At 31.2% G+C, this 25,564-nt stretch overlaps 1 protein-coding gene across 1 annotated transcript in view; it reads right to left on the bottom strand.

Annotated features, from left to right (window-relative positions):
- The window catches only part of LOC145944651 (uncharacterized), a 250,870-nt gene that overhangs the window by 144,098 nt on the left and 81,208 nt on the right, over window positions 1-25,564 (bottom strand). Inside the window, exons 4-5 of the mRNA XM_083053178.1 lie at window positions 8,789-8,976; window positions 8,659-8,700 (exon numbers count right to left, since the gene is read on the bottom strand). Of these exons, the coding sequence (XP_082909304.1) occupies window positions 8,659-8,700; window positions 8,789-8,976 (230 nt within the window). The remainder of the gene's footprint in view (window positions 1-8,658; window positions 8,701-8,788; window positions 8,977-25,564) is intronic.

Below are 25,564 nucleotides of genomic sequence, written 5' to 3'. Positions count from 1 at the left end.
TATACAATTTTAAAAAAAAACTAGTTAGAGAGAGAGTCGCTAAATTTAATATAAATATTTAATGCAACATATAAATATAATAAAAATAGTTTCAATATATATAGTTAAAAAAATGTAAAAATATTTACATATTCTTAATTTAGCTTTTTTCTTTTATCATGATGCAATTTGCATATCAAATATCAATATATGCATCAAGCATCAACATAAGATGAGAATTTCGTTTCATCATTTAATAAATCATATTGATAATATATGTATAAATTTATCTGCATGATTAATAATATGATTGATAATATTGTATAAATGTATGATTCATGTTATAAAATTCAATATTTGCGCGTCGCTTAAATATCTGAGCATACACACACATTTAGTGTGTAATTAAAATTAATCAACTTATATTCATACAATTACATTTATATGAAATATAAAGCAAATTATTATAATCTTCAATAACAATTTTTTTCGATAAAACGCGTTTAACCATTATAAACCGTTATAAAATCTAAATGGCAATTACCTAAGACTTTGCACCGAAAAAGTAATCCGTGTAACGGTATACTCTATTATTATTTAATAAAATTGATTGTGACATCATAACAAAGTTTTTGCATATGCAGACAATTCTTCACATTTTTCATGTTTTTCCGCTAACATTTTAATGTCTCGAGTAATCTGCAAATTTTCTTGTTTTTATCTGAAATATATCGCTGTCAATGTATTATAAGTGAATTACTCGTTCAGCATAGGCGATATCAGTTTATCAGTATGCAGCGTTACAAGAAAAAGAGATAAAAAAAGAGGGAAAAAATATGTTTACAATCAAAATTTCCTATAGAGTTTGTACATATTATTCATATAATGTCGGATGCGCGCGATTAGTTTTACGTTTTCACGGATTCCACCGGCGATTTTCTCATGAGTCACGACTCGTGAGTGTGACTCATGCAGTAGCGTTCGAGCCACTCTTAGTTTGTACCTGTTTCATCCTAATTTTTTTGTGCAGCCTGATATTACATTCCTGCGATCATGCTAATCACCACCTACATATATGACGGATCGTTTTTTTATTCTCAATCATCACATTTCGCTGTTGCTACTAGACACTTATTATTAGTATTACCAAAACCAGAGAAATTCTCTATAAATGCAAATTTGCAAATTTTATGCATGAATAATTATTGTATAACTAATTAATACGAATTAATATTTTTATATGACATTTTTTAGAATATTTTTATATGACTTTTTTTAGAATATTTGACAATTTGGGCGAATTAAGCGATTTTCTATTAATATTAGAATAGATTCGAAAGAGATTTCTGATGGGAAATCTAGCATGTTAAATTATGTATTATACACGATTATATCTGATTTGATTCTAATGGTTGCTGATCTTAAGCAGGCTTGTAAATATAATTTTTTTCATATAATTATACTTTATAAGAAAATCATTTACATATTGCAGCAGCAATTTACTGCATTTTTTCTTATCATTCCTTCCTTTCGCATTTCACATATTCATGTGAGAAGCATAGACAGAGTATCGACATATTAAAAATATAAAATATCAAATTCCTTAAAAAATATTAATTAATAACTTTTCGATTCTTTCGTAATTATTCTATATACATTAACAGATTCTTTTCTTGTAAAATGTCTTAATGAATTAATAAATGAGAAATTCAGTTGACAGGGGCTTTCAAAGGTTCCTTCCAACCACTTGGACAAATCTCCCTCATCTTGAAACATCTTTCGTCATATGTATAGAGAAAATTTCACGAATATGAATATATATAGGAAATATAAAATACTATAGTACCCTCGCGCTAATATAACGAATCAACTGATGCTCATGGTCACGAGGCCAAGGTCACCAGTCTTCGCTGACAGAAGGAAAGAGCAAGCGATCTGCGAGCGCGCGCGCGTACACACCCACGAACGCGTGCGACGCACGTGTGCGAGAAAGCGCACACGTGTAGAGCGTGCGCGGCGTCGAGTACGCGCGCACGATGCACACGCGTTCGACCGCGGCCTTTAGCTAACTACATGCACATTCGCTGCGCCTATGCGTTGCGCGTGGATGCGCACAATCGCACAAACGCTCGTTAACACTGGTCCAAACGAACGAACACAACCGCAAATAAGCGTGAAAAGGTTTGAAAATTAATAATTATAAATTTAAAAAATTTTTTTTAAAACAATTGTATTCCATTTTGTTTAATTTTTTTTGTAAAAATTTATTAGTCGTGAGTAACTTGTCATTTCTTTGTAAGAATGTTAATATACTATTATTCTAAGTAAATATATTTTATTTTATTTCTTATATTATTTTCATTATCTAAATTAAAAATTCTGCAATGAAATTAATTAAAAGAATAATTTAAGTGTCAATTACTATCTTTTATATATTTCTGATTTTCACATTGACACAGAAGATTTTCAGTTTTCTGAAAAAATTAGTATACTTAAGATGATAAATTTCAGTTATCTCTCTTTTTACAAATATACTGTTTTGCATCTTCTGAGATCGCATAATATTTCGTAAATTTTTTTATATGTTTTAACACAAGTATAATCTAGGCTTCAATAATTAAGACAAAAATCTTTGTTATGTCTATTTATAATACCTGATCAATGACGTTCATATAGGATAAGAAAACACCTTATAAAGCTTTAAACGATTGTACATGTAAATTAATCAATAATGTGACATTAGCAACGCAGCAATAAGCTAACTGGTATGTTGCTAACATGTCACAAATGACGTTAATATTTGTAGACGGCTCGAGATATTAATAAACGTTGCCTAAGAAGATAACAGTCTGAATTGCAGTTTCCTGGATAATTAAAAGCGGCAAAAAATAAAATTATTGTAGTTTTCCGATCCTCGATCAGAAGTTTCAGTTATTAACACGTTAATATCATGGCTATTTAATCGCGACTGGTTTAATAACATCGATTAAGATTGTTGAATGATTTTGCGTTATATGTGGATAATTCTAATTACGTAAATGGATGAATAATGCTCTTCTGTTCCATTGCGCAGAGCCGCTATACGTTCAGGCAAAGGAATTTTTTGACGTGTGACACATCGCAATGCAAAATCTTCCAAAGTTCTTTGGAACGTTTGCGGAAGTGACACAACTTTGTATTATTATCTTCTAAGACGCGTCATAAGAATCTTGATACTTTGATCGCACGTCGACTTCCGCTTCTGCAGAGAGCTTTAATAATTTAATCCACAATATATTATTTTACTCGTGTATGGTTTTGATGAAGTATTTAGAGCGAAATTTAAATTGCGGTAGATCAAACTTATCAATGTCAACAATTAAAAATTATGTACACAAACATTTTAAATAATATAATATGTAAATTATAATTATCAAAAATCTGTTAAAACTTAATATAAAAGTATGCATAATATGAAAAAAATTATAAAATATAAAATTTTAAAATATTTTTCTAATTTGTAAATATTGATTAATTTGATTTATTTCAATTTATTACAAGTAAATTAAATAGTATTTAAATTTAGCAATAAAAATTGAACATATTCTTATATAATCTTAGATTTGACAGCCGAAGTGTGTTTCAACTGATCGTAAAACGCGGATTTTGTTGGAAAGTTTATTTATAATGATTTCATTGCGTTGTACTTTCACTTGTTTTGTGACTGTCTCTGTTCACTTTCTCGTCGAATGAACCAAATATAGCGACGCAATCAGCATCTACGAAGGCGGATCTTGTGACGTCAGAACAGTTTTCTTATCATAAATACGATATCTCCTGTGGAAAAAGGAGATTCCACGAGCTGGAAATTTTACATTTAAGTCTTGCTAAGAAAACGTGGGAAGCGAAGCGATAATTTATGACTGATACATGAATGTTTTATAATTTTAATAGAAACCTTTCGATACTGCGAGCAGGAAAGGTCGAGATATCAGAATTTGACGTACATTTATTGGAATCAGGGAGCAATTCCTGAAAACAATTGCCGCCTTCACTACGAGGTTTTACGCGATGCAAACCTTGAATTACAAAACTTAGATTTAAGATAATCCAATAAAATTTCATCTTGCTATGCTCAACAGGCATTTTTATTTCTAAACAATATTTTACTCCAAGAAGCATATTTTATGTTAACAATTTCCAGAAAATCTTTATTTGAAACATTATCTCTAAATATATATAATTTTATTAAAAATAATTTATTCAATTGTGAAATCTTGTTTTTTTTAACAAAGTTTGTGTTAAGCATGTATTAAAGATACGGGATTATTTTAACTTGTTGACTATAATATTTCGTAAATAAATACGTAGACGTTTGCATATGTAGATTAAATTTCTTGTTCGTTAGTTCACAATTATAATTTAAAAAAATTAAAATATATTATATTAAATATATTATTTTAACTCACAACATTACTAAGCACGTTTATAAATCTTAATAGATTAGTTGTAGATTGAACTATCGCAGATTTTTATGGCGTCTTTAAATCATAGTCTTTGAAGGTGCCCGAAGGGCAATGTAATGGATCCAGGAGATGCATTCTGAATTTTAAATCTCGATCGCTCTCGCATGCGATCGAGGAATCGATCGGGCGAATTGGGATTACCGGCATGCTTTTTCTTGTGCAATCTCTTTGACGTCATTGGGTTGTTACACTTGCTTACTGATTCATACACGGGTTTAAGCGCCACTTGGTATTCTCTTCGTCGCGCGAGTACCGCGCAAGAGTACCATCTCTTATCTACGAACGGACAGGAAAACGTTTCTATTCACTAATGAATTAATCAATATTTCATTAACGAATTAATAAATGTTTCAGATTCGAATATAAATCACTAATGATTAGATTAAATTTACAGTATACTTAATTAGTTATATTAAGAATGAAAGGATAGTTATGCTAATTAACTTAAAGTAAAAGAATCAATATAATTTTGCATTCATTCACAGTAATAAATAAATACTCAATTATATATAATTAAATCTATTTCTAATATATTTTACGCGAAATATTGCTTTTACAAAAAGTAAATTTCTTTTACTGAATAATTTTTTATATATACATACCTATATGTATATAGATATTTTTCATATTTTTTTATAATTATTTATATCTTTTATAATTATAAGTTTAAAAGCCCCCCCCCCCCCCCACCATCTTCAACAGAAGAATTGAAAATTTCTACTTAAATAATTTGAATTCTCACACTGAATTTTCACTCACGATCTATCTCTTCTTGCAGACCAAAAAGTGATTAGATCGAAATGTAGGATTAGCACGCGATTGTTCACAATCTGATAATTCTATATATTAGCTGCATGTTGCTTACCCATCGGATAATCGTACTTATCCAGGTACATTCACATGCGCTGATAGAACCTCTGTATGTTCGTGATCGAACAAAACATAAAATCGAGCGATAAGTCCATAAACTAGTTTAGGAAATGTTAATACCTTCTCCGACAGATCATTACGAAAAACAGGTCAGTATTGCGAGATAACGTGCTGTACGTCACAGCTATTTAACGTAACGATTTAGTCAACGTATTATTCAACTTTTGCGCCGTTGCACGCGCAAGTCGCAAGGCCGCGTGGATTTATAGTGACGTGCAATCATTTGGACGGTAGATCGATGCATTGTGCGAGTGTTGTTGCATCTGTACTTTGCGCAAACAAAGAGTCACAGGTCATAGATAGGAATATTGTTTGAGGAAATAGCACGTATGCCATCACTTTTACTCAATGAATTGCAATCACTGAGTTACGTTTCATTAATTATTACACACATACACATATTTCCTTTCTCATTTTGCATTTTTGTCTCAATTTTTAATCTGAAAACTAAGAAAAATTGTTCTAATTTTGATGAACTCAATTATATCACAATAATAAAATTTGTATATTTTAATCTTCTGAATAATTATTATTTTCAAAATTATGAGACAAAAGTGTAATGTGCATGAAGGTAACAAAGAAGTGCAATTTGATTGATAGAGAAGCGATCATCATATAGATTGAGAACATTTTAGAGAACATATTAAATGGAAAGGAAAAACTCTCGTATTTGTGAAATGTAAATATAGCTATTAAGTTGAACTATACAGAAGGACAAGACCGAATCTAGACAGAAGAAACAGGAACCAAAACTGGTACAGCATTAAAGTAGGGCGAACGTTTAACACGTTACGTGTAAACGATGCTTCTATTTATTCCCGCGAAGTTATATTTTCGATCTTTCGTACGGTGATAACATAATGACGAGCATGATAAGCCACAATCACTTGATTGCATTTAATATTTTCGATTTAAAAGGCGGATGATCTGGTTACTGGGAAACTTCTCTCGTTCATTTCTCGGAGTCGCGCGGGAATGATTCAGCTAATCGCGTGCATGGGTTTACCTACGACCCTCCTGCTATGCACTGCAGCTAGTAAATCGTACAACCACAGATTTTATAATCATGATGATAACAAAATTATGATAATTATTAGTAATTTTAATATCATTGAGTTGATAATATAGGATTAAATCTCTGTGCTTTTTTTGGCTTGTATCAAATTCAGCTTATTTTTAATTAATTCAACCACACTTATCCTAATCAATTTAGTCAGTCACAACATTAACGCCAATGAGCAAAATTATTTGGTCTTACATAACTCGTGCAGAAATATTTTTTGTTTTCGTTAAATAATTATTTCCTTGCAAATATAAAATACAGAGATATTACAAAAATAAAAATTTTCATCAAATCTTTTTAGAATACGCAAATTTGATTGCAAGGCAGCTCTACGTTGCTCAGAGGGAGGATCGATCGTACTTTACCCTTCCCTAAAATATCCTCACAATGCGTCCTTAAACGGAATGTAGGCCTGCGCACATTTGCGACAAACGTTACAATCGCGTGAGAATAACGACGGGTGTGCTAATTCACTGATAGTCTGAGGTTCCTGTGAGTCACGCGTCACTGACCATTCGTCGTACAAAACGGTTCGTATCTGTCGGTACGAGATTAAAAAGACAACGATCCGCATTGACATGTCGAATGTGAAAATTGCGCGCCAAACACCTACGTCGTCTCCGCAATGTCGATTTAAAAAGAAAAAAAAATCTCGTTCTCCTCGCAAGACAACGCGAACAATCTTTACGTGCGTTTCATTCTGTCAACTCACAACAATTAATCCAGAAATTACGAGCGACTCGCTATAAAATCTCTAATGGCCTCGATCAAAAGTCGAAGGCAAATTCCGCGAAATTGATCCTCAGTACTCGGATTGAGACGCAACAAACGACGTGTTTGTGCAGTGCGAGAGCCGGAGAGATGATTCAAGTGAATGATAATTATGCCTCGGTATCGTCTGGACGTCTTACGCAAAGACCGATCGCCTGGCATCTACGCATATAATACATAGATGTGTTTCCCCTTATAATGAATAACAGATAGGATAAAAAAAGACCTTGCGATGCATTACAACGATACACGTAAATAATCTTGGGAGATTGCATTGTTATTGTGAACTAAATATATTCCTCGGAATTTCTTTAATGGCATTAGAAATATATTTAAAAATTAATGTTAATATATAAATGAGATATGTATATATAATATATATGTTTGTAATCTTCCTCTAATATATATATATATATATATATATATATATATATATATATTTTTTTTTTCTGGTCTACCTTCAAAATTATGTATATGTTTATGCTATATCAGAAAGTGCTCAATGGCTCATTTACTTAAAATATTTATTTGTTCTCTATTTATGTACCTCTCAGATTCATTATTAAAAAATATATTATTTGACAACTTGAAAATTAAAGGAATTACTAATTAAGTATATAATTTTATTTTCAAACCTTAGCAAAAGTTTGAAAATTAAAAGAAATGTTGCTGATATATAAATACATATAAAACTTTCTAATAAATCCTTTTCTAAAAAAAATATGTAAAGTCGATACTCGCATATATCGAAGTTTATTGTTGTCGCTTTTCCTTGTACTCTCATTGGCTGTCAAGATTCGCGTTGTGCGTTATATTCGTAGCATCGAGAGGCTGTCATCGCGAGGGTTAACAGTTTGACAGTTTGTTCAAAATAAAATTAAATAAAATAATAATATTAGTTTTAAATAAATAATATATTATAATTAAATAATATATTATAATATACCTTATCCGCGATTAATATTTTTTGACAGAAATCAGCTGATAACTATCAAAAATATTAATCGAGTTTAAAGTATTATAACATATTATTTAAAACATATTATTTTATTTAATTTTATTTTAAACAAACTGTTAAACTACTAATCCTCGTGATGACAGCCTCGATGCTACGAATATAACGCATAACGCGAATCAAAACAGTTAATCAGCATCGAAAAAGATGCAACAATACCTGCAAGAATCGACTTAACGTGCCTTTTTTAGAAAGGGATGTTATAATATTTTTAATTCGATTAATATTTTTGACAATTATCAGAGCTGATTTTTGTCAAAAAATATTAATCGCAGATAAAATATTATAACATATTATTTAAAGCATATGTTACTATTTTAATATTTTAGTATTATATCATATATACCCCCATTACCGCTATAGAAATATTATAAAATAAACAATTTCTCACTCACCGATACGTGCAATAGCGGAGTTGTAGTATACAGCACATTGATCTGAAAACAAAATATTCAAATTATGTTATGTGTGTGTCGAACATTTCATAAGCAATGCAGTTTAGAAAAAATGTTTTATTTTGCATACCTCACAGTTGCTCCGCTGTCGCCCGATGCCTCCCTGGGCCTCCTCCTCCTCTCTTGGTCCATGGTAGCACTCACGAAAACACGAATAATTACGATCGCCCGACACTTTACACGGCACTCCCGACGCGCGAAACTTTACACGACACTCCCGACACGACGCGTGAATCGCAATGTGTATCGCAATGCTACCTGTAACAAATAAAATACATACATATATTAGAATAATCTTATTATTTCGCATTATAACATACACAATATAAATATGTAAACTAGAATTAACGATAAATATATCCACGGATCGCAACACATTCGCGCGCGCGACTACAGATTAAGTTGGGTTATGTTGGCAAGAGATTTTGAATCGAATTTTTCGCGAAATATGCGTTTCGAACAATTACGCCTACATATTAACGTTGAAATTATGATATGCGATTGATAAATATTACAATACAAAGGTTAGAAACCGTTTCTAACGATTATGCTTACTAATTAATCACAGCGGGACGCAGCTCCAACTGCCTGATACTCGCGGCGTTTCGGTAATGGCCGAAGCTATTCTACAAACATCGGCAACTTCATTCTAATAGCGCGCGCGATACTATATACATGACTTAATATTAATAATTAATTAAAACTCGAAGAAAATTCGAAAAAGAAAAGATGTAGCTTTAGAAAGAAAAAATATTAATCGAGAATAAGGTATTATAACATATTATTTACAACATATTACTATTTTATAACTTTTACCATATTATTATTTTAAAATTTAATTAGCAAATTATAACATACACAATATAAATATAAATATGTAAGCTAAAATATTTAATTAACAAATTTTCGCTTTATTAATATTTTTGATAGAAATCAGCTGATTAAAGCATTAATTTGCTAATTAATTTTTAAAATAATAATATGTTTTAAATAAAATAGGTTATAATACTTTAAACTCGATTAATATTTTTGACAGTTATCAGCTGTTAAAAAATATTAATCGAGAATAAGATATAACATATTATTTACAACATATTACTATTTTAATTTTTTAACATATTATTATTTTAAAATTTAATTAGCAATTGAATCAGCTAATTTCTGTGAAAAAATATTTATCGAGTTTAAACAAACTTTATATTATTTTTAAAAAATATCATGTTTTTAACATAAAACCGAAGAGTGGCGCGCTTGTGTTGTTCTAGTAAAATAATAAATGTAATGTGCGCTGAATATTACTAGTATAGTATTATAAATAATATAATAATTGTATCTACAGCTTACACAATGTTTTGCAATAGTACCGTCTTGAAATGTCCGCATATCCATGGAATGACGGAACGTACGATTGCATGAATGAGAAAGAGATTTGCATAAGAGCGACGTAAATATCAAGAAGAGAAGCGCTGTGTAACGGGATTCGATCTTGCGTAAGATCCCAAAAAGACGCGGTATCGTGACTAAACGATTGAAAAAAAGGTGGTCCACCACCCATCGTGAAGGGAATTCATTCGCAATGATTCAGAGCATTCAAAGCATGCCGCGTCTCCGGCTTACAAAATAGTTCCGACCGAATTTTCAGCGCATTTTACATTATATCCGTTTACTTACAATTAGGCACACTACGTAATACCTTGGATCGCTGGAAACGGTCCAAAGCAATTACGTAGGTGAAAATACGCAGAAATATTACAGGCAATAATTTCGTATTAAACATGTACTTATGGAAGACAATTTTGACGAGAATAATTGAAAGTTTATTTAAGGTCCATTGAATGGACAGAAAATCTACGATACTATGAGTGAGTAATCTCTGACTGGTAAAAATAGTATACCACGTCATCATAAGCATAAATGAGTTCATGTGTCTGAAGGCATAAAATAAGGGAAAATCCGTATTCTTATTATGTAATCTACAAACATGCGTATACGATTAGAAAACAGACAGTAATGCATTAAATAAATAATTCTATTGAAACCTTAAAAAAATATATAAATCAATAAAAATAGTTTATATATTGTAATCAAAAATTACACAAAAATATATTTTTATTTTAATAACTTTGAGAAAGGTAGCATAATCATATCTGGATTATATTTTTCAAAATAAAAATATTTGTATCATTTATGTTATTTAAACTTAATTATAACGTTAGTAGTTAATAAATTAAAACACGAAAAATAGCGATATACCGTGATGTAAGGGATAATTCAATATTTCTTCGATATTATGCCAAATGGCTAATGTAAACTAAATAGACATTTTTAAAATTGGTCGCTCTGTTATTAGGAAAGACATGTCCTTAAGATTACGACCGCTTGCGGAATGAGATCAGAATGATTCTTCCGTAAACAGGTACGTCGATTTTGTAAGACCTTCTATTTATGCGTCCTTTATGAAAACATTTAAGCTAGTACATCGATTTTGCAAGACCTTCGGTGTATGCGTCCTTTACGAAGACATTGCTCCGACATGAATGGAGCATTCCTGGAATTGAATCGTGATGAATCAACAAACGGTCTCGGCGATCCTATCGCCGTTCAATCCTCTTACAAGCATGCCCTTGAAGACAAAGCCGACCGGCGCCTCACGAAAATTGCACCCATTTGATATACATTCGGAAATATTCTTTCTATAGCTATACTATTCATAAAAATAAAAAAAAATAAAGTTATATTTTACATTCATTTAAACATTTTTGGAAATATGCTTCATTTTGTATTTTATTTTATAAATTAATAAATTATTTTACCATAAAAAAACTAACAAATAGATAAAAAAGGCTATCTTCATTTCTCTGAGAATTCATATTTAAATAACTAAATTAATTAAATTAAATAACTAAATAATAATTAAATATTAAATAAGTTTATTTAGATAACGAAAAGATGCTTATGCAAAAAATTGCATAAGTACGCACATGAATAAACGGCTTAAATACATCCGTATCGCTGGTATGCAACCTTCTTAGTTCTGTTTGCACTTTGTATCGAAACGGATAGCTAGCAGACGGCCGAGTAAAATGATCTTTGATGATAACAAACTGTGGCCAGAGTATCGATAACGTAATTAAAGATTAAATACTAGCCACTAAGATTGTAATACAAGTTCTTTCATTTATTTAATAGCAATACAAAACTATATGTTTGTCATATAACAAAAGTGATAAAGTGATAACAAAAGTTCACTCAAACAGACTCCTAAGAGATCAAACTGTACATGATTATATAACATCATAAACCACAACGAATGTAGCTGGAAAAATTAATACAATGACACAAATATTTAAATTCATTAATTTAATCGATATACGACTAACTCTGAATAAAAGCATGAATGAACGTACGAAATCAAAGGCGGCGCAAGTTTCGTAGGTCTTGCTAGAAATCTTATCGAGAGAAATAACAAATATCTGAAGAAAAGGAAATAGAGAAACGACCACTGGCAGTAGGATGAAACGATCTCCATTGAAATGCATCCTAAATAAAGCGCGTATAATTGGAGTTGAGACGTGAGCTGCACAGGTGCACCCTGAGAGAGTAACATAATATCGTGCGATCTTCTGACCCCAAGTAAAGATCCACCGTCTCAACCCTGAAGGGCATCGGCATAGCGATGAATCATCCGGAGGAAATGATCTGTACATACCAGTGCTCTGCAAGCGACAAGTGTATACTTGAGCGTGCACCGGCTGCTCCGACCACGTGCCATCGTGCGATCGTAATGTGTGCATGCACAGGGTGTCCTGTGTATTTCTAGAAAATCTTTTAATCTATAAGATTTATACATACATACACAAGAAAGTCTGATTTAAACACATTACTAAAATTTATGTATATTATTTTTATATATAAATATACAAATTAATTAATATTTTTATATATTTAAATATAATATCAAACAGAAAAAGAATATACTTTTTGAATTATATTTATGTATGTACATAAATTGCACGCCGAAAGAAATATATGACCAGAATAAACATGAATAAATATGAAACTGCAATTAAAATAGACATTAATATTGAGATATTCGAGACACATTATAAGTTAGAATATCAAGACGGATGGTCTGACCAGAACAGACTTCTTGGTATGCAGTGTCAGGAAAGTACAAATGATACACACAGTTACACTCGCTGCTCTTGCACTGGTATCCTAAACCCAGGCACAACTGGCCTTTACTTTGAAGAAGTCTATGGTGATTACGAAGAAGTCGCTAAAACAGGTGCAGTACATCTACGATGTTGATCACATGTGACAGAGTCTGTTGCAGTGTCCTTATCGGTCCACCTGGTCTTGCTCGCGTGAGAAAAATTAATCTGACAAGAAGCGATGTGTGTAATTAATATCTTCCAGCCTAGGATAGAACCAAGATAATATTACTTTTTATCTTTTTTCATATATATTTCAATTTTGCCACTATTCGTTATTTACGCTATAAGAATATTTAATCTATTTAGCTCATATAAATAAATTTAGTGCACACACACACACACACACACACCTTTCAATATTTTCTTTAATATAAAATTACTATACATATAATGTATATGTATATGTATTTTTGTATTTCTTTAAATACATCTAATAATGCAGAAGAGTGTACATTATATTATTACATAATTAATTTATAGATAGGTATATAATTTTTTCGAAAGAGGACATGAAAACGAATAAAAGCAAGCTGACCTTTGCTATGACATCAATAAATACATTGCACGGCACAACAATCGAATGCGATGCATCTCGAAGACTCGTCTACCAACTGAGCATGATTCAAAGCATATTATTAAGAAACAATACCCGCATACTTGAAGGATGACTACTTTTTTTCTTCCGCCAAGCAACTATTACAGCAGCGGTAAATCTGACTTACGGACTTACGAAGCGACCGCAGGATAAATGCAACGGGGGATATTCCAATAGAATATCCTGCTCGACGTGTAACGTAATCGTTGCATAAAGCTTTAAAATATCTCGGACTTCGCATCTTCATGTTTATCCCCGCTAGACGAAAGACGTCAAAAATTCATGCAACGCGAGAAAACTCAATGACAAACATGTATATTTTAAGAAACCTATTATGAAATTGACGACAATCAATGTTTATCTTCTTCTGTTGCAGATCGCGTTTTTCCGCTCAGATTTCTTCACAGAAGATAAGGTAAGTCAATTGAATACTTTGCTATTATTCTTTTACAATTGTGTCTAAAGCAAAAGTTGTCATTCGTTGTCAGCTATTTTTTTTTAAACAAATAATATATAATTTTGAAAGATGATTATTTGTTTTAACTTTCATCTATTCATGTTCTCACGGGTATTTATCAAAGTTGCGTACGCACAAGTATCTAAACTTATTCTTCGCGAGATGAATTATCTCGCGCGCGATAGATGCTATATGTGTAATTAATACCAGTCGAGTGTATACGATAACTGTCCTCTCAATATTGTGCCTTATCTCCGAGATTAAATTTCCACGACACATTGATACATCCTGTTTCGACAATGAATCGACAAAGTTGCTCTTACATCCGTTACCGAATAAAGTTAGCTGATGACATTCTTGCGATGAGAACTGTTACGCGACAACGGTAACGTGCTCGAAATACTTCTTCAAGTCTGAGAAATCTATGACGTACCACTCGTGACGTTGGATCGGCCACGTGGGCGGCAGTCGTCACGAAACATGAAATTTTCGCGCCTACATTTCTAGCGCCCACGGAAAACGAAAGTGTCACACTTGTGACCGATCGATCGTATTTTATCTGAATTCTGCATCGCAGAAAACTCGAATCGGTGCCGAATTAACAGCGACACATTCTCTGCGAGCATCTTTGCGGTGTAACATAATCTATCATGCAACATCCGTCACAAACAGTACCGCACTGACGTCAAACATTGCGGAAAGGTCATTTACGTCAGAGCTGTCCACGTTTTGCACTTTTCGGCCAATTTCCGAGGCTCACCGCCTAGCGGCCCCCACTTACGCTCGAGACCTTAGCAACGCGTTACCCGGTTGGCCCGATAACCGTAGTTGCTAAGGTCTCGAGCGTAAGTGGGGGCCGCTAGGCGGTGAGCCTCGGAAATCGGCCGAAAAGTGCAAAACGTGGACAGCTCTGATTTACGTGATAGCATCGCGCAACGTAATCGGTCGCAATCTACTTTATTATTTAATAGCATTTTAATGAGTCGCGTTATTTAGCGAAGAAAAATAACATCTTCTCTCGCGTCTAATGCGAATGACGTTGATGTAAAATTGTGGTTTGATGCGTACTGTGAAATTGATTGGGAGCGTGCCAAATGACAGATACGAGACAGAAACACTCGATATAAAAAAAAAAATCCGCGCGAAGTGCGCAAAACGTGCTACGTGTACTATTATTATGACATCCGTGACATCGAAGTCAAGCTTCGACGATTAGGGAGTCGCGTATTGTTCGTTTAATTTTTCTCGTGAGTCGTTTGCCTTGATGCCAATGATTTCTTCGCCGATGCATCGCGCGAAACAACAGTATCGGAGATGCAAATGCGATATCCATTAGCGCACACGGTAATCGGTGGCCTTTCATCGTCTTACAGCGTCCCATAGATAGGAAAATACACATTTATCATGATAGGTTGTTGTACTATAAATTTCACGCAATTTAATGTATTCGATAATATTTGTAATATATAAATTAATCTGGGAAAAAATGTTCGTCCTAAAAAAATATTTTAAATATAATACCTTATTAACTATTTGAAAGTAATTAAAAAAATGCAGTTATATATACCTATAAACTAAGATGGACAACTATTTTGATAAACGGTAAATTTCTTTCGAAATATCCGGTTCCTCGATTGATCATTTATACTTCCGAGAATCTTTATGAATAGTTCCGCTAACAGACGGATATTGTACGTCCGGAAGCGACCAGATGACAGCCACAAAATTGACTTCTAACACCACTTTCTCAGAAAAAAACACTGGAAATAAGGATATCGTCTAGACGAAGGCGTCGAGAGTATCATTTGCATTGACCTCAGCAATGGGTTAATATCATGCATTCTCCGCGAATAATTGAGTACAAGTTATTGATTGATATATCATTACAATAACTTATTCATACTTATTTACTTCTTCAGATTAAATGTGTCTGTCGAATAACAAATATGCGTAATAAATTTGTTTATAGGAATTAAGAGAAAGAATGATACAAAAATTCATATATTTGTATTGCACACTTCACATTTTTCATATGAAAAAATCATGGTTGTTTATAATAACTTTTATATTTACATTTTACGGTACCTATTAAAAAAAACACTATTAGAACTGAAAATTTATATAAAGATAAATTAATTTCATTCATTATATCATTAGATGCCATAATTGAAATGAAAAAGAGATTCCTAATTAAAAAGAATATAAAAAGAATATAACAACACCGTATAACAAAAATCGTGACTCTGTGACATACAAAAGAATACTATCCATTGTCCGTATAAATAGAAAGTTTTTAAAGCTCTAATGTATCAAGACTCATCTGTTTTCCCGCTTTTTCCACGTTTCGGCGAAAATTTAATGAGTGAACTCGACTTACTCATCAAGACATGGTACTACAGATTCATGATATTATGATATAGCAAACCCAGTAGTTAAAGATTTATGCAACATGCAAATAAAGTAATATCATCAGTGTTCGCATAAAAAATAATATTTAATTTAACCTACAAAATATTCTCATATTAATGATTAAACTGTTTAATAGTTATATTGTATTATATTATCAATAAATATTAATTTATATTAATTCTCGATAGATAAATTTAACTATATATCAAAACGTATGCGCAGAAGGTGGTTTTTTAATGTAGACAAAAATGTTATCATAATCGATTTTTTTACTGACAAAGTGCTGATATATCAACTATAATTAATTTAATTTTTTACATCATATTTTTTACTTTGATGCACCAGACTTTTCAATACTTATTGATACAAGCTGTTTCGTGACACAATTGGAAAATCCTAGTAAGACTTTCTTACATTGCAGTATCTTACTTGCACAGAATAGCGAAGCATCTTTCCTCGTGACTTATTAACGAGACTTAAGAGAGTATTTAACGATTGTTAGCAGGAGTTTCCAAATGTGTCATTGCACACCTTTGAATCAATGAACTTCGATTAATAACGTTCAAGCATTACGATTTATTATAAGATGTATGTGCAATGCACATATAAAATGATTATTCTTTCAAATATTTAATATATATTATTATATTCATTCAAATTTGTATAAGTTTGTAAAAAAAGAATTCATATAATTCACAATCTATTATATTATAATAATTGTAGTCATATAATCGATTTCATTAAAATGTCCAATGTCTAATTACTCAATAGAACAGAAAGTCTCAAATTATTATACGATCTCATAAATCACGCACATTGTTCATTTTTACGCATACCACGTTGCTGAGTGCCACGATTGAGGGTGCGGTATAAGAGCAACGCAACAGCGTTATATGCAGGTCGGCCTTTGGTGACAGAAGAGCCGATAATTATGCAAGCCAAGCCCGCGGGATGACCTAATATACTCAGTCGGCATTAGAGCCGTCTTACAAACGCTCCCTTCCCTTTACCCCTCGTCTTAGCGCGGCGGAGTGATCATGCGCTAAAAATAATAGCAGACGGTTACAACCAGACAAGACGAAGGCGAGAGTGAATCAAAGATTGGAGGAAGCATGGGGGGTTAAGGGTTGATTCATATCATATATGGATTGAAGAATTGATTCACACTTTATAAGATGTTACAATAAATCTGTATAAAGTATTTTAACATTTAAACTACATATAAATTAATTCAAGTCTTTTTCTATATACAAGATTGTATGTATTATGATTGTACGTAGTATGATTCTCCGTTTAGGAAACATTTTTTCATACGGTGTTATTAGATGTGAGAATTGATTATGTTTAATGCTAATTATACCTACAATATAATAAATGTAGGTTTTAATTTCTACTTATCGGGCCTTCTGAATATCAAATAATATATATAAAAATAATTAAATAATTATAAAAATATTTTAAATTTAAAGTTATTTTTATCGGTTATATTTGATTATATGCAAATATATCTTCGCAATGTCTGGCAATCATGGCTGCGGATGCACTTTAAGTCTAAGATATGCCCTCCTCCTACCTATGGTATACTTGAAATCAACTAAAATAGCACATAAGGCACCAGTTTGTTGTCAAATCGACAGTAGAGTTTCGAGAGTCGAAGTTCAATTCAAAAGTCATGATTTCGTCTGTAACTAGAGTATGATAAGAACCAATCAAACCCACAAGAACAAATTTCCGCTACACGATATACAGAGAGCCGATATTATTTATTAATATTGACAATTTACGTGTTGCATTCAAAATATATTTTTTCTGTTTTTATTAACAAAAATAAAAATGTCTTGACGAAAACTACTTAGTAATTTTTCCCCCCAAAAATATTGATTTTTAAAGAAGTTTTATTTTAATATATGATATATTTTTTTGCATGAATAAAAAATCCAATAAAATATTTTAAAATAACGCTTTTAAAAAATATTAGATAATTAAATATTAAATATTAAGAATAAAAGATCGCTATAATTGAGAATAACTAATTGTAAGTTTCTCAAATGATTAAGTATTGACATTCTTAAAATAAATAATTTTGTTTATCGTTGGATATTTATAGCAAAAAAATACACGATTGATACTGGACGCACACTGATCGTCACACGTCATTGTGTATGATTTCAAAACATTGTTAAATGCACTAATGATATGTAATGCTTGTGATATCAGGAGGATAAATTCTCCGATTGTTTATATTCATGGAATTTTCGTTGATAGTGACGCATACGCGCAAAGTACATACGTTTGTGCCATTCAATAAATAGCGGATGTTAACATAGAATATCGCACTTATCTCGCAAATAGTCGACTTACGTACATATTTTGAAAATGATGTTTCGATCGAGCAACGGAATTAATTAATCTGAACGTAAGTTCATACATTAATTTTATTAATTAAACAATATTTATTATTAATTAAACAATTTTAATAATTAAACGTATTTATAAAATTTTTTAGATAATCTTGCTTGCAAAAATATATGTTAGTTCGTTCCAAATGATGCATGTTTAATTATCAATTTTATATAAATATATATTCAAGATTATAATAATGTACACACAAACTTGCTTCATTATGTCAGATATCTATCTAAAGACTACAGAAAATAATTACATGATAATGAGCGATTGAATTCGCTCGCCAATCAAAATATAAATTCGGATTTCCCAGCAATTAGGTACGCAATACAAAACATCGATAAGAGTTTTATATTGTATGATGTATCGTCACGCGACCCTTTTGTTTTTTTCCTTGTAATCATAACATCGTTGACTTGTGAAAGCAAATGAACCTTACCAACCTTCAAACTCCGGATTTTCCAACGGCGTTGCTACATTGCCACAAAATTCATACAATTGCATATCATTTATCACTTATTCTCTTAAACATATTTTACTGGGATACATCGAGTACTTCCTTCGTTAAGGATTCCTAACGCTTTTGAAATGAGAAACTTCATTGCCATGAACAGCGGGATTAATGACTGTTGACACGTGTCAAGAAATTGTCAAATCTTCTCACTTTCTTCAAAGCGGTAAGCAAGCTTTTCCTTTCGATATATTCAGTAAAGTGAAGAAATGTTTTAAATAGATGTAACTCTTCATTTACACCTATTTTAATTCCATCATCTTTCAAAATTGCCGACTGCATAAAATCTCTCATCACATATTACAATTATTATAAATTGTAAATTAATAATATTAGTAATATTAAAAAGAGAGAGAAAGAGAGAGAATATTGCAAGAGAAATGCGTCTATAATACATATTGCAAAATATATCACTGACTATTTATCCTTTTACATCTTGAATATTAAACTTGTGCGCATTTCTTATGCCGCCATTTTAAATGTTACTTTAAATCCTTCACCATAACTTGCTCTCTCGGCGCCTATCAGGTACCATCGGTGTGTTCTAAGGGTCGTGCATACATATTTCCGGTTGTTCGGCAAGTTGCCAAAAGTCGTAGATCGCCGCGGTATGCTTTTTGGTCAATCCTCGGAGAGTTTCAAAGGTTGACCCGATATTTTTTTGGTTTTCGCCTCTACAGGTATAATCGCATTGAATATTGCGCTCAGCGTTAGGGGAGCGTCCATGGGTGGTCCCCCCGTGCGGCCGAAATATTAAGTAGAAAGAGCAAGATAAAGAGAGGGACAGAAAAAAAGCCGCGTGGTCCCTATCGGTGTCCCAACGTGCCTTTTGTACCCCTGGAATGTGGCCGATGTCTCTATCCGCTTCTTGCAACCGCCGCCATCGCGGGGACCACACGAATCGATAATTGCCTCTTTCGAAAAATTACCCCCGCCTTTTCCACTTCGGATGGTTAAACGCCGCTTTTTAGCGCGCGCGCGTTTGTACGCGCCTCGAATGCGCTTCCTCGCGTAATGTAATGTCGCGCGCAAAATCCTAACCGGTTGCGACTTGAGATTATCATACTCGATCGAGTACAATGAACTCTGCATTGCAAACGCCACGGATTTATCTAATCTATTACTATTTATCGTTTGTTGTTGTTGTCTTTAATAAATATAATGCCGCTTGTCTGTATCTTCAACTAGTAATTTGAAAATAATCCAATTTTAAAAGTTTAATGCAAGCAAAATTTTACAGCAATAACATTTTCAAGGATTTAAAAAATATTTTTTATGTGTACTATATGCCAATTTTTTTAAAATTATTTACATATCAAGTTATTATAAAATAAAATAATCTATTTTTTAAGCAACATAAAACTGCGAATTTAATATACACGGTAATTTGATTAAATGATTAAAAGATTATTGCAATCCGAAATATGTGCGGTATAAATCTATGCTAGCACATACAATTGTAATTCAATATTACTATATTAGTTGCTTTATTAATGATTCAAAATCTCGCACGTTTCTTCTAGAATTAATGCCATGATTCATGCGCAATCCAGAGCGCCAGGCTAAATAGATAAATAATCTTAGACATGACATAAGTGATGTTTATGTGTATATGGGTGTGTATGTAAATCCACTTAAAAGTTTTGTTATACAAACAAATTGATAATATTGTACAAAACAACTTTATAAAAAAATAAGATAAAATTTTATAGATTTGCATTACATTTTATAAGTAAACTATAATAAATGCTACAGTAAACCAACATAAATTAATTATTCGTGCATTTTGTACGTTGTAAAAACAATGAATAATTACGTATTTATACTGAGAATATATTATTGAATTTTATTTCTATCATATTTTTGTCCTTCCTTTGCTCTGTAAGTGGATTGCCTTATTTATTGCTCTTCAAATGTATTGCCTTGTAGATATTTTACCTCATTTATTTTCCTCAAAAGAAAAATGAACAATACAAGAAATTTCAGAAAAAGAAAGTATTTCATTCTGTGTTACGAATGGAATCCTTCAAAGCAATTCGGTACGGCAGAAAATATTTTCACATAATAAAGACTTATTTACTGTATATTTGTCATACCTTTCTTGTCTTCAAGGTGGTAGATTTTGTATTTAAAGATTTCGTCCAAAAATGTCTAAGATTTATCTTTAAGCATATTTTCAGACGATCTTTGTTATTTAATCCTATACCTAAAGATCTTATACTAAAAAGACTTTTGTTCGCTGTATGGCGCCTCAAAGAGGATTAACTCATAGTTATGATATTTCCGAACACACACACACACACACACACACATTATACACGAAACATCAATGAAAAAATCTGGATTATCTCTAGCTATTCGAATCGAATACACAAATCATATATAAAACTCACGAAATCCATAAGATTCTAAAATTTTGCAAATATATTAAAACATCATTATTATATTACTATTATAACATCTGTTTGTGTAAAATTTAATAAATACACATTTTACATATATATAATGCAGTATCAATTAATATTGCATGTGAACATATAATTAACGTGACATATAATTGCAGTATTAATGATCATTATTAATTAAACAGATTTTAATTATGCTAAAATTTTTTTTTAATATTGAAAGGTTGAAACACATGTGATTAAGTGTATATGATAGATAGTGTGTACAGTTAGATATGTATATTCGACATACACTTGCATTATAAAATTTTGAGAAACAATATTGCCTTGAGAAACAATATCCCGTTTTCTACGGCGCTGCATATACGTGTCCGTTGCGCGCAATTCCCGCGATTCTCCTCTTGTATTTCCATCGAAGTGATTATCGGTTATGATGATGGGCATTACGCGTTGATGCGTGACTATACGAGCATAATGGCCAACCGCGATACGAAATTAGACTAATTTCCATAAGTAACGAGTTCTATGTGTCAATCTTGTAGAAGTTGACAAGGATAGATTCGTCACACGCAACTCGCGTATGCGCATCGCGCATTTCATTTTCGGCGGAAAACGCGTATGTTTCCAACGAAACGAAGATGATAAAATTGACTCATTAATTAAGCAAAAAAAACTTCGCTTGGTTCTCGCTCATATTTTTTTTCTGGACCACGCGATTGCGTATACGTTTTCTGCGTAAACTCGGTCCAGTCATCACTTAATTCTGCTTCGTCGTGAACTGTAAACGGAAGGAAACGCGTGCATATTAATAACAGGGGATATAGTATTGTCGTAACGAATTATATAATCGATTTCTTCAAATATAGACCCATCCAGCTTATGTGATTAACATCACTTTTAAAAATACGATCTGGAACAAATATTGTTGCGAAAGAAAACATATGAATAATAAAATTATTTGTCATTTTTATATGTATTCTTTGCCTACAATAAATCTCGATATATGTTGCCACGGCAGATAGCAAAAATATTCGCCGTATCATTTCTAGAAATTGAATAAGATATAAATATATATGCAAATATATATACATAATGATAAAAAAATTAATGATAAAAATAATTACTAAGAATAACGCAGAAAAATTTTTATTGTCTGAATGTTGCAATTCTCAGGACAATAATGTATAAAAATTCAGACAATACTGTCTATTGCAATGAATATTTTTATGTGAAAATTCCTTAAATATTCTACCCAGTTTTGATATATGCTGTTATAAACGTTATTCTTGCCTTCTTATTAGAAAATCACGTACGTTCGAAGAAGGGAACACGTCGGTATCGTATCATGCGTGATAAATAAAAATGGAAAAACAAGGTACAGAAAAAAATCCTACACGATGTAAAACGCAATATTTCACCGTAAATTAAATGTTTATTAAATTCCAAATTGCCTAATTTTTATTGACAAAAACTTAATTTAAGTTAACTTAATGGACACAAAATGATTAATATATATATTATTTATTATAAAAAAATATTTATTATATATATATATATATATATATATATATATATCTTCCCCTTTCTCTCTCTCTTTCTTTCCTTCTCTCTCTCTTAAATATTCATAAGCGTTTGCATCTTTTTATGTAATATACACGAGTTTTTAATTACATTATCATTTTTCCATATACGGTTTTATCACGTTGTATTACGATCACGCAGTGCTTTCATAATGTTTGATTTTACGCCAAGAGTCGACAGACAAAACCGTGAAGGCGGTCACGTAGAGCATTCTTCAAATTAAAATGCGTCTCTCAATACAATGTGTCATTCGCTCACGCTTCTTTATTAACTAAATGCGCAAAGCAATGTGCAAGTAAATCAAGTACTTATAAACCGATTTTATATAAAAATATTAGTATATAATATAATAGTAATATTAATAAAAATTCGATAAATAAAAAAAATATAACCACGTTTTAAATATATAATATTTATATTACATTATTATTTGCCTATTTCTTTAAAAAGATATAAATATACTTAATTAAATTTGCACAATGACATATTTGACAAGAAATGTAATAAAATGCAACATTATTTCTATTATTATTAGAATTTTCAATGACTTAATTTAGTTTCGATATATGTTTGTATAAATGCAAGTAAATAATTTTGAAAAAAATATTAGAATCTTATTTTTTATATGAAACAAACACTTACATGGTAGGCAATATTCATCATAACAAATCTGTACCAATAAATTCCATACATTGTTTGCCATTTAATGGCAGACGTCGTCTTATTAACCTAGGTCATTTATTGATGAACTCTTCCGGTGGTCACGCCTCCGTGCCGCGTGCTTTATCAATAACGTCACGTGATTTTTACTATATCCGCAAATATTAAATAAGTTGTATCATGACACGACTATTTCTTACCGATAGTCACGTAGCGGAATTGCACTTTGTCGAATACGATGGCATATAAGTAGCCGCACATCAATATGGTTTTCATAAACAAAAGATTATCAAAACGTCATTTTTTGTAAACGTACAAAATCGTGAAGAAAATGAAAATTCTGAAGCAAGCAAATGCTCGCAAATTTGATTTTTAAGACGACGAGAAACTACCAACTACCATTAAACATTATTATCTTACATAATGTCTATCGCTATATAACATGCTGAATGTTTAGATAAAAATTTATAATTATAATTTATAATTTCTTCAATAATTTATGATTGAATTTATTATGTGTCTTTAATATGTGTTATATATTATTATATAATGGTTTTACATAAGAATTCTATGAAAGCTATCTCATCTGTAATAATTTATATTCGATAGTTACATATGTGGAATTTCCTGATAAGCCTGACCTGATATCCGGCACACTTAACACCGAGAATTGAACATGACCTGTTGATCATCTCTTAATAGTCTAGAAGTCGTTTTTTAATCGTTTTGTAACTTTCATCATGATTTACATAACTATGACGAGAGAAAATTCACCATGTCATCATTTTAACGAATTTTTAGTAAAATAATAAATGAGATGAAAAGAAAGTAATTAAAACACTTGTCACAGATGGATGACATTAAAAAATTTGATTAAATAAAATTAATCAATCAAAAATTAATCGAGTGTGAGAGAAATTAGGTATTTTAGCTTATAAAAGTTCTATTTCACTGATCATTGATTACATTATATGGTGCAATCGATAGTAAAAACTACAAATGACTGTTTGGTATAATCCACTCGCTGCTTCATTTTCAAATGACTGATGATGTAATTCAGAGAAATTATGTGTTGTATTACTTATTCATTGTATTATTTATTTATATAATATTTAATAATTATTTAATATAGGCATGTTAAAAATTTTTTTTCGAAATTATATTATGCCAACAAAATGAGTTTCTTTTCATCATTTTTAATCATATAATATATTTTTATCTTGTACCTAAATAATAATCAATAATAATTATTAAAACGTTAATAGAAATGTAACATATCGTCACATTGAAAGTGATATATAATTGTTATACAGTTAATTTATATAAATATATATATGTATACAGAGTGTAACTGAACAAACATATACGGAGCACACCATCAGATTCTGTGGCCAATTTGGAAACGATTTTTCCTCAGCGAAATGTCGAATCATTTTTTGCATGTTCCCAATTTTTACCATCTTGTATCTTTGTAACTAAGCCTTAAATTAAAATTTTATTAAAGTAAACTCTACCTGAATTAACTGAAGAATGTAGTTTTGTGTAAATATTTTAACTTTACAAAGTTTAGTTTGTGAGAAGCTCTTTTTTTCAATCATTGATAAC

The sequence above is a fragment of the Prenolepis imparis genome, unplaced genomic scaffold, assembly GCF_030444845.1.
Source record: "Prenolepis imparis isolate NDT839.2.m4 unplaced genomic scaffold, iyPreImpa1.0 SCAF_1, whole genome shotgun sequence".
Classification (NCBI taxonomy): domain Eukaryota; kingdom Metazoa; phylum Arthropoda; class Insecta; order Hymenoptera; family Formicidae; genus Prenolepis; species Prenolepis imparis.
Note: the sequence above shows the minus strand (reverse complement) of the source record. Positions and strands in the feature narration are given on the sequence as shown.